This window comes from Lygodium microphyllum, chromosome 9 (assembly GCF_053477565.2).
Source record: "Lygodium microphyllum isolate KBCC chromosome 9, Lygodium_microphyllum_v1.1.10, whole genome shotgun sequence".
Classification (NCBI taxonomy): Eukaryota; Viridiplantae; Streptophyta; class Polypodiopsida; order Schizaeales; family Lygodiaceae; genus Lygodium; species Lygodium microphyllum.
Genome location: NC_141143.1, coordinates 64,816,969 through 64,831,092, shown reverse-complemented (window position 1 = coordinate 64,831,092; position 14,124 = coordinate 64,816,969). Strand labels below are relative to the sequence as shown.

The window sequence follows — 14,124 nt, the reverse complement described above, 5'->3', positions numbered from 1 at the left end:
TGTCCCTACAAAGCTCTCTCTAGAGAGAAGTTTGAAGCCTTTTGCAAAGCTATAGACCTAATACCATTTCGGGATTGATCTTCTAATTCCTTGTATACGTTCATATCATTGAGTTGAGGGGGGTTTGTTACACTTATCATGTTCATCCGTAGTTCTAGTGGGAATGCTCCCTTATCCATGGGCACTTCTTACCTTCTAGTTGAAGAAGGGTTTCTTCCTTGTGTGAATGCCTGTTAGTGGGTGTGGTACTTTATCACCTTAGGAATTGTGTTCATGATCATTCTCACATAGTGGAAGCGACCTTCCAACAACTCTCCTCTCTTGCTGTTCACTTGTTCAGTGTGAGTGTGGATATGTGTGCTGCTGAATCCTAACCTAACATGGACCCAACTATCTATCACATGAGAGGGACATAGATTGTTCATTCTCACACTCTCATGTCCACTATGATTGTACTTTTTCTCCTCCTTGCATGCTGCCATGTTAGTTTGTCACCTTTTGAGCATGAGAGATAACATGTACACTTGGTCATACATGTTCTATATTGAGTTGTAGCAGGGCAGAAAGAGGAGATGGTTCGATTAAGGAAGAGTATGGTAACAAGGAACAACATATAGGAGGGTGGCCAATGTGAACAAAAATATTTCTTTTGTTTTCATAACTCATTTTTGTTTGTTTTAGTTGAGAGAGAGAGAGAGAGAGAGAGAGGAGTGCCCTTTTTTGTTGGTGGGGAGGGTTTTTTGGGGGGGGGGGGAACTGAGAGGAAGAGGAGCAGCGGGCTGAAGAAGAGATAAGAGGCAGATGATACACAGGCTGAGAGATATGGAGATGGTGTGACTGCTATGGGGGGGGGGCAGGCGGGCAGTGAGCAAGAAGAGGAGAGAAGAGAGGCAAACCTGCTTAATACTTCCTCCGATAACCAACTGATAGTACTCATATGTTTATGTTAAAGAGGTCAACAAGCATAATCTAGAATTGTTTATAGAAAACTTTTTGTCCAGAAGTTACCTTTAGCAAATTATTTTGTGTTCTGTGATCTGAGCTTAGACAAGGCCTGAAGATTTTGGGCCAATGTGTACAGGTGACACTCCTCTAATACATGCTGCAAGAGAAGGGCATTTTCAGACTTCTTGTTCTCTCTTAGAACATGGTGCAGATCCTGGAGCAAAATCAAATGAACTAGATGCAACTGCTCTTCATCATGCTGCAGGGACAGGTAAGTTGTTTTAAAAAGATGGTATTGCAGCAAAATAGCATGGAATAGAGCCCTAAAAAGGAATGCGTTTTAAATAGAGGAAGTTTGTGGAAGAGGACATTGCGAGCTACTAGCAGAATGCACAAGGACATACAAAAGGGTTCATATTCTACCATACTATAAGTACTGAAACATATGCATGAGTTCCATAAGGTACCGACTTATTGGTACTTCTTTTCTTGTTTGATCTGCACTTTGGGATGAGTCAAACACTTCTTATACTAATATGATTCTCTCATGGGATTATGTTGCTTGAGATTCAAACTTCTCCACCTTTTTTTGTCAAAGAGCTTTAGGTTTTAAGTAGCTTTTAGGAGAGAATCATGTATTTTTGTGGTACTGTACATTATAACATCTTAAGGTATCATTTAGCACCATATTTTATCTTACTATACCATATCATTCTTTTCGTACCTGACAACCATGATTAGGGTTATTTCTGGCCATGCCCGTCATTTTTCTTCAGATCATGCTAAAGAATGTCTGAATGTTTCACATCTTTGTAGACAACTTTTTTGTCCAGCTTACCCCTAAGTTGCAGGCAGCAGTGATCATCAGCTCATTGCTAGAGGCTTCCATCAAAGCCCAAGCCTTGCATATATCCCCTTTTTGTCAGCAGCATACCCCTAAGTTGCAGGCAGCAGTGATCATGAGCTCATTGCCAGATGCCTCTTCGATAGAAGCCCATTGACAGAAGCCCAAGCCGTTCATATATCCCCCTTTTGTCACGAACCTTACGGACCTTTTATGAGTTTTCATGTGAGCTCGTGTTTTACATTGTTGTGTGACCATGCCATCTCCCACTTCCTTTTCTTCCATTCGTGTTTGGTAGTTGGCTTGGTGTTTGGCTAACTCCTTAAATCCTTTAATTATTTTGTGCTTTTCTGAAATGTATGCATCCAATTCACTTCTCCATGACATAAGTTGCACTTGCTGTATCTCATCCTTAAACCTCTGCATTCCCTTGATATTTCCTCTCTTATTTTGGCATACATTGTCACTTCCATGACATGCAGTTCAGTCCTCGTTTAGGTTGGCTTACCTTCTTGATCAGCATGCAATCTCCTTTCCAGCTGTGCATTTTCTGCTGCCCCTGGATACATTGCCTTGAATTTGATCATGCAATGATTCATCTTTGAGTATTTGTGCTTGTATCTTTTCTTTGCTCTTTTTAGAGCAGGATGCCTCTTTTCCTCTTAACAGAATAGACCTCCTTTGGAGTAAAGTAGCACTCATTCTTCTCTCTTTCCAGCCCATCCATGTTATTACTTGTGTCTCAGTTGCTCAACTGCTGGAGGGATCTGTGCCGTTTGCTACATAGGGTAGCCAAACCCAACCTACACTGACAAGTGCATAAAATGTTCAATATTGCATCACACTAAGTTGCTTTGAAAGGTTCATCAACAATCACTGATTACTGTACCAGATTGCATGAGACATATGCTTGCTACTCTTTGTACGGTTGGAAGATCTCAGTGCCTAAGGTAATGTAGCCACACACAACTTGCAGCGTATGCATTGTTCATCTCATTTGCACTCTTTACAGATTATGTTTGGCTATATCAATGTTGTCCAGGTATGTTTATTAGATTTGATCCATAATGGAGTGCTAAAGTAGTTGGCAAGAACTGTGGATGTGGATGTTTTAGAGGATGATTGGAGCAAGTCTTGTTGCATCTCCCTCTAAACAAGAGTCCCAATGGGGATAGCTTGTTGAAATGAATGTGTGGATTAGTAGCGTGATGTTGCTGACGGGAAGGTGATTTTGCTTTGATGGCTGGCCAAGGAACAATTATCAGCATTGTAGCTTTGCAGGCAAAGCTGTGAAAATAAATGTTTAACGCCTTTGATTTACCATGCATTTAACTTGACATGCACATTCATATCTTGAACAAAGGGCTTTTCTAGGTCGCTTTGTCTTCTGTAAGATCCCTATTGCATAAGTTATTCACTGATGAAATGACTTTCTTGGTCTGCACATATGTGCATGCTTTCATGGATGGATGGGTGCATGGATGTATATCATGCATGCATGCATGATATTCTTACATTGATAAAGGATAGTATGCTTGTTGTACAGGTTTCTACAGGGTGCAACAAGTCACGTAGAAGGATATAAAGTTGATATGAAGTCAGACACCACACACCTTTTTCTCAGTTTGGTTAATGGTTTCAGTTCTAGCTGAAGCACTCTGTACCATAGGTAGTGAGGTAGGTAGGGAGGGAGAAGGACATTTGTTTATATCTTTGTCTATAAACACGTTCCAGGTTCAGTTAATATCATCAAATTGCTGCTCGAAAGAGGCTTGGATGTGGATGTTCCTAGTGATGCGGGGACTCCCCTGATATGGGCTGCCGGCCATGGCAGAACTGATGCAGTGATGCTCCTGCTAGATCAAGGTGCAAATGTAAGTTTTGGAAATTGAATAATCTTAGTGTGAATGAACTTTGTATCACAAAATTTCGATCTGCTCTATAACTAAAACAAGTAGGCTCTTTGTTGGCTTGAGAAAATGAGGTTTATCTTGATATTCTATGTATTGTTAGCTGGCTAGGTCTGAATGGGTTTGGTTACTGCCTGTTGACATTTCAAAATCTTCAAGAACTTTAAAGGAAACTATTGACAATATGGAGTGCAGCATGAAATTCTGATGATGTAGCTGTGAGACTTGTATCTGCTTTTGAACTTGATTTTTGACCTCTTTTGAATTGGTCCAGTGGTTTTTTCTTTCTTCTTTCATTTTGTCCTTACCTTCAACTCTGCCTGGGTTTCCCATGACCTGATAATCTTTGGTCTAGCTAGCTGTCCTCGCCCTTTATTCTGTGGCAGAGGCTTCTTGGTTTTTAGGCTCTTCCTTGGAACCTAATTATACTATGTCTTTTTGGACTGTGCTTTTCACCTCTCTGGATGAAAGATCATGTTCAATGTTCCTCATTGAACATGATAAAATAAATTTCTTTGAAGATTTTGCGAACGGGCTTAGTCTACTTTGTCTTCTGTCATGCTTAATTTCCCTTTGGTGAGGAGGGGTACATCTGTTTGGAGACTCCTTGCATTGTCAGCCTTTATAGGCTTTTGAGACTATTGGCTTGGCTCTCAGTAATGTTGAAATCTGTGCAGTGTAAGGGAACTTTCTCCCACGAAGGAGTCTTTATCTTGATGCAGAAGAAGATTAAACATATCAACCTTTGGGAAGACTTCATCCCTTGGGTTTTAGGTCCTATAGCTATCTAGATGAGATGAAGGGCAGTCAAAAAATTTTTCCTCATCCTTTTGGCATAATGAAAATATAGCCAATGAGTCGAGCAAGCTGACAATCAGGGGAGGAGGATGAAGGGGGGTGGGGTGGTTGTGTGGGTGACCGAGAAGGCCTGCACAGGGGAGAAATGAAAAGCTCATTTTGGAAACTTTTTTCCTGTCTTCCCTAGTGTTATACTTAACCTTGGCCCTCTTACATGAAATGGCACATTTGCCACATGCTGCCATGCCTTGGATTCCTTGGGTGTTGCTACTCCACTGCAATGCTTTACCCTCCTGCATCCAGGTCAGTATGACTGTGAAATGTCTTGTCTAGTCACTGAGCTTGTTGGTTTTAGGATCTTTGGGCGCAAAGCAATGATGAAAATGTATTCTTGAGAAGTCTTGTTGGGAACAAATGTGCTCTGGCCACCTAGTTTTTTTTTTTAAGTGGGCATAAAACAACCATGTCTTACTGAGTTTTTTGGATACGGTTATCTATAACTGTTGTTGCCACTATCCTGATTCAAAGATCTATGGTGGTTTTAAATTCATGTTTTGCTTCTGACTTAATTGGATCTCCATATCTATCCAGCCGAATGCTACAACAGAAGATGATGTAACTGCCTTGATCAGTGCTGCAGCAGCTGGATCAAATACTATAGTGGATCTGCTTATAAAGGTGAGATTGAATGGTTTACAGTTTTTGTGCTGTAAAATAGGTTTTGCATCATCTCTATACAGAATCTATCATCATTTGTTGAAAAAGATATATCATAGTTTGTTTCTTTCCCTTCTCCAGGTTCTCGTGCCTCTGGCATGGGTTGATTTTGGGTGAAGCAGAGTTGTTATTGCCTGTGTGAAAAGGGCTATGTCTGATTCAAAAGGGTTATACACATATCTAACACAGATTACCTTAAGTTTCAGGAGTACCTCTTTAAATTATGATATTTTTATTTAAGGATCAAATCCTGCATAATAGCTATACGGTACTTATTAAGACCATGTGAGTGTCCAAGTCAAACCTGCCCAATGCTTTCCATCCCAAATGCCCACGCTCTGATTTATTATCACCTTCTTGAGCTCTAATTTCTAGCATGTGATTTGAAAAAACAGATCATAATTTACCATTAAAGAAAAAATGTAAGCAAGCAGTAGTTGATAGTGCAGCATGAACCTTAATGCAATAAATAAGAGCATCAAGAAACTTCTAGAAGATCCATATGAGTCTTTTGTAAGTAAAATTTGTTCATAGAAGAGATTGAGACCCCGAGTGTATAGGTGCCACATCCATCTTTCAAAATGTCAACCAACAAATGAACACAAGTGAAGCAGAATGATTGCCATGCTGTCTAAAGAGCTCTATGAAACTTCAGCCATCATTGATTGTGTGGTGGCTGGATGGTGGCATGCAAGCACCCATGATCTGAAACTCCTTTAGGAGCAAGAATATGCTGCTGTTATTTTCTGTTTTAAAATTTGATCATAAATATACTGCTCAAGAAGACAATGATAAACTGGAAGATGTGCGGTTTGAAATGAAAAATGTGAGGCAGGTTTCAGTCAGAGATGCTCACATGGTCTCCAGTAGCAAACTGTATGGCTGTTGTAGAATTTGGTCATTTATGTAGTTAATATATATGGTTTGAAGAAATATTCTTGATATTATGCAATAAATGTTACATGTATAACTAAAATCAAATGATGGTAACTTTGCTGTACTGAGCTCTGTAAGGGACTCTGCAGAAAGGAGCAGATGTAAATGTAAGTGCTGGAGGTGTAACGCCACTTCATATTGCTGCAGACAGTGGTAATGATCAAATGGTTACTAGCCTTTTGGAAGCAGGAGCCAATCCAAATACTGTGGATGAAGTAATTTCACGTTGGTTTTTACTGAGTACATTTATTCAAGCAGTCTAGAACAGCTGTTGGCATGACTAGGTTTGCTGACCATTATGTTTGCAGGACAATGCAAAACCTATACTAGCTGCGGCCATGAAAGGCTACCATGAAATTGTAAATATTCTACTTCCAGTCACCTCTCCAGATCCTCAAGTGAAAGACTGGTCTGCTAAAGGCCTTCTGTCATATGCGGAGCAACTAGAAGATGAGGTGGTACTAATTCCTCCCTTTTAGTCTCTTCAGTTGGTAAGATTCTTTTCACTAAATTAGTGAGATGCATGAAAGCAAGAGAGTATGATTTTAATCTCTCCCCTTTATGTGTTCATCTTTATGCTTGCTGCTAAACTGGTTATGCCATGATCCAATTTTTCGCAGAAAGCTGTCAATGATAGGAGTGGTGAGGCAAACGTTGACTACAAAAGCAAGTTGATGGAGGTAAAAGACTACACTTAACCATACTGTATCGTGATTTCTATCCTGGAGAAATTTTTGCTTACTGAGAGGACATAGGAGCAATACATTGAGGAAAGACCTTGTAAAATTCTAGCCTAAAAAAAGATTTTGCAGTTTTAGATTTTGGTACAGGAAACACACTGGAGGGGACCAGTTTGAAATTTGGGCAGCAACAGGCAATCTCAAACAGCTTAGCTTATCCATCTTAATGAATTGCAATTTGCATTGGCAGTAGTAAATCAGGCTTCATGCCTTATCCAAGTAAATCTGTGGTTTTAATCCACTTCTGAACACGTTTGTCTTGAGATAAATGAAAAACCAAAGCCATCAGAATCTAGATTTGTGATACCTGATAGCAATGATGGAGGTTGTGTTGATTCAAAGCTTCTGAGATTGCATGTTTTTCCCGCTTCATCTACTACCCTGCGTGTGCCTTCCCATTGAGAGCTATGCTCTGCCCTTGCGACTCAGCATCTACTCCATCCCTTCTCTTCGCTCTCTGGCCACTGGTCACTCTTTCTGTCCAATCCACCTCACCCTACTCCACACCATCACCCCTTCCATCATCTTCCTCAAATCACCAATGCTGTTGTGCTCTGCAAGATTTCCTCCTCCCCTTAAACCCTTTTTGCTACTCATTCCCTGCTGCCCCTTTGAAATTGCATCAAGCAAGCTCTGTGTTAGGAAGTATGACATCCAGGAAGTCATGTTACTTGGCCATGGGTAGTATGACATTTAGAAAGCCACCTTGCTTGGCTGTAGGATATTTGTGATCCTACTAGGAAGGAGGATACAAGTGTCCTTTGCAATACTTACCCCCCACCTGGATTGATCACCCTGGTTGGATGGTATACAACCTATATGTCTGATCTTGGATCATGTTGGAAGTTTAACAATGGGTAGAATGAACAGCATTAGAAAATACTTCATGTGGACCCAACAAAGATTTGTAGTACTTAGAGGCACATCTGAATAATAGATCTAGGTTTTGTAACTGTGTTATCCTGCTCATTCATCAAACATATAATATTCTCGTGAGCATATTTTTTCCATAGATGAGCAAAGAATGATTACTCAAGAAGGTACTATCATGCATAACATCTAGATGGCCAGCAATTTCTATTTAGTATGTTCATAATCTTGAAGAGCTTGGACTTTGCATTTCAATCATTCAGAACGTGCGACCAATTTATTAGAGGTATCCCTTGCTTTTTGCATAGACATTGAATGTTCCAACAAGTATTGCAAAAGTTGCGAGTCAGCTCGAAAGGCAAATGCATGTTGAATACCATATTGTCGGGACAAAGCATGTGCATTATCCCTAACAATGGGCCATGAATCCATACCCTTGGATAGAACCGATGTTCCAAATGAAGCAATCACTTGTTACATGTGCCCCAAGAAGCAACAAAAAGGATTGATTAGAAGGCAGAGGCAAAGGAGCAAGTAGGGTCTTGAAGGTATGCACCGGCTGATGAGTCATTTGCAAAACCTAGACATAAGGATAAGAAAGAACATGTTGTCTCTTCACCCATATGTCAATCAGTGGTGAGAGAAAGGAATCACTTTGGCAAATGTACATTTTGTTCAATCCAGCCTAAGTGTCCAAATCCTGAAAAGATCAGTATATATAAATCTAGACTGAGAAGGATGGAATCAAGACCACATGTCTTGTATCAATGGCAAGGTTGCTAGAGCATCCCATGCCAGATGCTCAGGACCATCCATAACAGAGTGAAGTGAAGTTGGTTCGTCCATACACATACAAACATTAAAGTTATCCATAACAAAACCATCATGGAATATATAGCAGGATTGCAAATCTTCCCAAAGTTGATGATGATCTTGGATCGTATTAGGTGCATATAGCAGAAATTTGAAGAGGAGGAATGAGAGAGAAAGAGAGTACACAACTACAATGGACAAAAATGAAAGTACAATGTGAAAAGACTCGTTTATTCACGTAGAAAGGACCAATTAACGTAGGCAATGTGACTCTTGTGCAATCCCTCCAAATACATATTATGTGTTTGTAATTTTAACACCCCCTTCAAACTCATGATTGTACACAGCTTCTTGCATGACCATCTTTTCAATAGCTGGGCCACCACACGACTTATCAAGGACATGTCCATCCTAGAGTGTCACAAAGGCTCATTGGCTTGTGCTTCCAAGATGATAAGAGACATTCTTTGCTTGATTAGTTGTGGCTTAGAGGTTTGGATGGTTTAGGCTACTTGGGCTTTTCAACAACATGATTTTAGGAAAGATTGGTATGAGTAAAAGTTACAAGGTTTCTATGACATGACTAGAGAGAATTACGAAAGAGAATGCAAGCTTTCTGAAGCAATCCTTTGTCACAACTCTATAGAAACAGAATTTGTATCATTTTTCATTAATTTATTTATATAATGATTTATTAAATTTGTTTCCTTTGCACTAATTAGATATAAAGAAAAATGCATTGGAGCGGGCCACTGATGAGTGGTCACAGGTTATAGTGGACCCACGCGGTGGGTTAGAGAAAAGATAGTTCACACTTCCACCTATATTGTTCGATTGGGCGTCTGTGACCAGAACTCACGCATATTAGGGTTAGACTCGCACACAGAAAGGATTGATGCCTTGAAGTGTGGACTAAATCCGCTAGAATAGACAGTTACAATCAACAAGATGGCATGATCATAAAATGCTTGTACAATATGCATGTATAGGCTGAAAGCTTGAAATACACATTTCTTTGCATAGAAAAGTCACATGAAGATTCTGATACCGTTTTTGCGATGTACATGGAAAAAGCTTTCATATGAGACCCATATTGAGGGGGTCCCTAAATTTTAGGAGCCTCGAATTAGCCTAAAAATGCTAGTCCTAAAAAATAGGGATGTCATTCTAAAAATAGTAAATTCTGTACTCTGACTGTGCTTACCAAATTTGGTTGTTTCTATTCTCGACAGTATTCAGCCCAAAAAGGAAGGCCATAGAGAAGAGACAAGTGTCAAGACACTTGTCACACAAGTTTCCAAGTGTCCCATCACTTGTCACATCTCATGACATGTGGCTGGACATTTGTTTTGCGCTACTCCACTTTCCCCTTTTGTACTAGCTCTTTCCTCTCCTATAAATAAGAGCTCGTTTTTCTTCATTCAGCATCATTTTTCTTTGCTGTAAACTCATGTACAACACCCACAGATAGCCAGAAACTGGTCCCATCCATCCCTATCATCATCCCTCACTTCTCCATTATCAAATTCCTCCATATTCCCTTTTCTATTACTGCTGTTTTACAGGACAACAAGCCTGTAAATTCATTACAGTACCTCCTTCTCGAGCTCTTTCTTCCATTTTAGCAACAAGAAGCAAGCTCTATCCATTTACTCTGCTGATCAACGATGAAGAAAGGCTGATTTTCCCTTTTTCTTCTCTCATACTGTAAAGAAATCAGTTCTTATCATTGCATAATAGATAATGTATGTGTGTTTGTACATCTTTGCATGATCTTGTGAGAGTGAGAATTACTTCTCCTCACTCTCAGGTTGATTGTAACTGAGCTCTTCCCTAAGGGAGTTGGGTTGAGCAGAAATGCATTTCTTCGGGGGGGGGGGGGGGAGGGGGGGCGGGTTGGGTCCATCTTCAATCCTCAATCTTGTCTCCATTACTTTTTACATTTTCATGGCTGTAATTTTGTGAGTAATTTTCATTTTCAGCTTTAAGTGTTCATTCTCTTTTATATTAAATCTCGAAAATAAGCGAATATCATAATTATTAAGCATACTACGTTGTTTCGGGGCGTTTATAGTGATATCAAAACTTTGGCTCAGTCCTCACCCCAACACTGGTAGTACTTACAATTATAAGTTTGTTTGTTTTCAGCCCTTGCATTGAGTGCTTGAGCATATTTTTCTTAGAGTCTAAATGGATCAGTCGAGTGCTATCTTGCAAGCCATTCAAAGCTTAGAGAGGAGAATCAACAAATTCGTGAGCAACTTCTCAAACGAGAAAAAGTTGAGAATCCCAAAGTATTAAAGGAAAGAAGCCCATGTGCTTCAAGGAGACAAAGCCATACCAATGAAAGGAGCCGATCAAGAAGTCCAACTACTTCTAAGAGGCAGTCCCATTCTACTTCAAGATGAAAAAAGAGATCGCGTCGAAGCTCATCCTCTTCTTCAAAGTCATTTGGCGCCTACTCTGATGGACCCTCTTCTAGTGACGAAGAGTCACACCCTTCTCGTGGAAGACCTCATCATCGTCAAAGGCGTCGACATTCTTCACCCTCGTCTCCATCTTCATGCCCATTAAGCACTTCATCATCTTTAATCTCAAGATCCGGGCATGGACGAAGGCATAAGAAGAAGAAGAAGACTAAGCCACTATCTCAACTTGAAAAGAAGATCAAGTTCAGTATGTATGATGGTTCTCATAATCCTGATCTTCTTCTGAAGTTTATTCGTCAATTTCAAATTTTGTATGGTCGTGACAAGTATAAAGAAAAAGCAAAGATTAAGTTTGCAGCTTTACATTTGACCGACTTAGCCCATACTTGGTGGACGGGGTTGGAATATGATTATGCTGCCCCAAAATCATGGCGGTCCTTTGTTCGCATGATACAAAGCCAATTTCTTCCTATTCATTTCAAAAGAGATATAAAAATGGAATGGGATCGGCTTTGGCAAAGGAAAAATGAGTCACTTGGTGACTATACCAAGAGATTTTAGGAGCTATTTTTGAAGGTCCAATATTTCAAGAAGATCAGCAATTCGGAAAATCTTAGAAAGTTTCAAGGAGGTTTGCATTTTAAACTTCGTACTGCTCTTAATCATTATCATTGTTCTAGTCTCAGGGAACTCATTGACCATGCTGAGACATGGGAAATGGAGCACAATGGCAACAAATCATTTCAAAAGAATGATAAGAAGAGAGTAGCTGATGATGAGGAGTATTCAGCCCCAAATGAAGGACAAAAACAGCGGCAAAAGCAGCCATCAAATCAAAAGAAGATGAAGCCCTATGCACCTCCTAATGCTCCTCAATTTCGCTCCAATCTATACCTACAAGCAAAGCAACTTTTCGAAGAAGAAAAGCAGCGCTTCATGAAAGAAGGGAAGTGCTTTAAATGTGGACAAACGGGCCACATAGCGAAGCAATGTCCAAACAAAAGACAAAGCAAGGTTTCTGACAACAAGCCTAAGTCGCCAGTGAAAATCAATGCTATCAGTGATGTAGTTGCAAACACAACTCACACTCCAGAGATGCGCAAATTATTAAAAGCTTGGGGACAGTTGCAAGGTAAGCAAGTACTATTTTTGATAGATCTTGGGGCGAATGAAAATGTCATTTCCTTGCAATTAGCTAAAGAGTTTGGATTAAAGAATGAAGAGATGGACACTCCGGCAAAAGTTCGCCAAGCTTTAAATGCTGATGAAGGTGACAGTAAAGACTGTGACATCCTACATTGGCAAGCTCAAGTTTCAAATTCGAGGTTACAGTAACGAAGATACCTTCTGTATCGGAGACCTTGATGGTTGCGATGTGATTCTTGGCATGCCCTGGAATCATAGAGTAGATTCAACCATCTTCTCATAGAAAAAAAAGGTAGAACTCACCAACAAAGGCAAGAAATACGAGATCCAAGCTGGAGTTTCTGGAGACACCATACCTATGATAAGCCATATGCAAGTCTCTAGAGCAATTAAGGATTGTGTTCAATGCTGTTTGCTTTATGTCACTGATGTAAAAGATAATATGAATGCTGAAAACCAAGAGCGACTTCAGCTCTTGGAAAAGTACAAAGATTTTTTTTCGGAAGATCTTCCTTATCAGCTTCCCCCAAAAAGGCTAGAAGATCATTATATTGATATTATTCTAGGCAGTTCTCCTCCTAATATAGCACCATATCGTGTGAGCCGTCCTCAACAAGAAGAAATCAGAAAGCAAGTCGAAGACCTACTCAACCGTGGGCTAATTAGGCCAAGTAGCTTACCATTTTGTTCACCGGTTCTTCTTGTTCAAAAGAAAGATGGCGCATTCAGGATGTGCATTGATTATTGAGCCCTCAACAAAATCAATGTTAAGAATCGGTTTCCTATTCCCAGAATTGACGATATTTTGGATCGTCTAGGAGGCTCAAAGGTTTTCAGCCGCATTGATCTAAAGAGTGGTTATCATCAAATTAGGGTAATACCACAAGATGTACACAAAACTGCTTTCCGCACTTCATACGGTCTTTATGAATTCTTGGTGGTTCCTTTCGGATTAACCAATGCACCAGCCACCTTTAATTGAATGATGGAGCGCATCTTTAGAGAGCATCGACAATATGTTGGTACTTTCTTTGATGATATTCTTGTCTTTAGCAAGAATGAAGAGGAACATTATCCGCACTTGGAGATTGTTTTACAATTACTTCAACAAAATCAACTCTTGATAAATGGTAAAAAGAGTGAATTTTTCATGCATAAAATAAATTACCTTGGGCATGTCATCTCTTCTGAAGGGATTCAGATGGATCCTGAAAAGATCAAGATAATCCAAGAATGGCCTTATCTTCATGATGTATATGAGGTGCGATCGTTTCTTGGTTTATGCTCTTATTACCGCCGCTTCATCAAGCATTTTGCACATATGGCTTCTCCACTTCATGATCTTACAAAGAAGAAGACTTCTTTCCAATGGAAGGAAAAAGAGAAGGCAGCCTTCACAAGGCTGAAAACAGCTCTTACTTCTGGACCTGTTCTTATCATTTCAGATTTGGTAAAACCATTTGTGGTAGAAGCAGATGCTTACGGTGATTTTATTGGTGCAGTGCTAAATCAAGAAGGCCATGCCATAGCCTTTGAAAGCCGCCGTTTAAATGATGTGGAGAAAAGGTATGACACTTATGAAAAGGAGCTCTTAGTAGTGGTTCATGCTTTGAAGATATGGAAACATTATCTTTTAGGCAATGAATTCCTTATTAAAACTGATCATCAGAACTTGAAGTATTTCAAGACTCAAAAGCATTTGTAGGAGAAACATGCAAGATGGGAAAATTTCTTGTCTATGTTTCATTTTCAAATTATGTACACTCCAGGGAAACAAAATGTAGTTGCTGATGCACTTTCTAGAGTGCCTCGCATTGCAACTATTACAGTGGCTCATCATGAAGATTTTTAAACGATGAAGAATACTTATGATGAAGATATTGATTTTGCAGCAATTTGGTCAAATTTACAGCAAGGAGGTTCTCATCCAGATTATTCTATCAAAGACGATTACCTTCTCATGAACAATCGCCTTT

General features: G+C 39.8%; 1 protein-coding gene across 5 annotated transcripts in view; it reads left to right on the top strand.

Moving 5' to 3' along the window:
• Positions 1–14,124, top strand: part of TPR10 (ankyrin repeat family protein) — a 157,303-nt gene that overhangs the window by 97,075 nt on the left and 46,104 nt on the right. For 4 of the 5 annotated variants that reach the window (XM_087684661.1, XM_087684659.1, XM_087684663.1 and 1 more), the window contains 6 exons: positions 1,082–1,216; positions 3,524–3,663; positions 5,089–5,175; positions 6,240–6,365; positions 6,459–6,608; positions 6,771–6,830. In XM_087684661.1, the coding sequence (XP_087540787.1) occupies positions 1,082–1,216; positions 3,524–3,663; positions 5,089–5,175; positions 6,240–6,365; positions 6,459–6,608; positions 6,771–6,830 (698 nt within the window). The remainder of the gene's footprint in view (positions 1–1,081; positions 1,217–3,523; positions 3,664–5,088; positions 5,176–6,239; positions 6,366–6,458; positions 6,609–6,770; positions 6,831–14,124) is intronic. The other variant, XM_087684660.1, reaches the window with a different exon arrangement.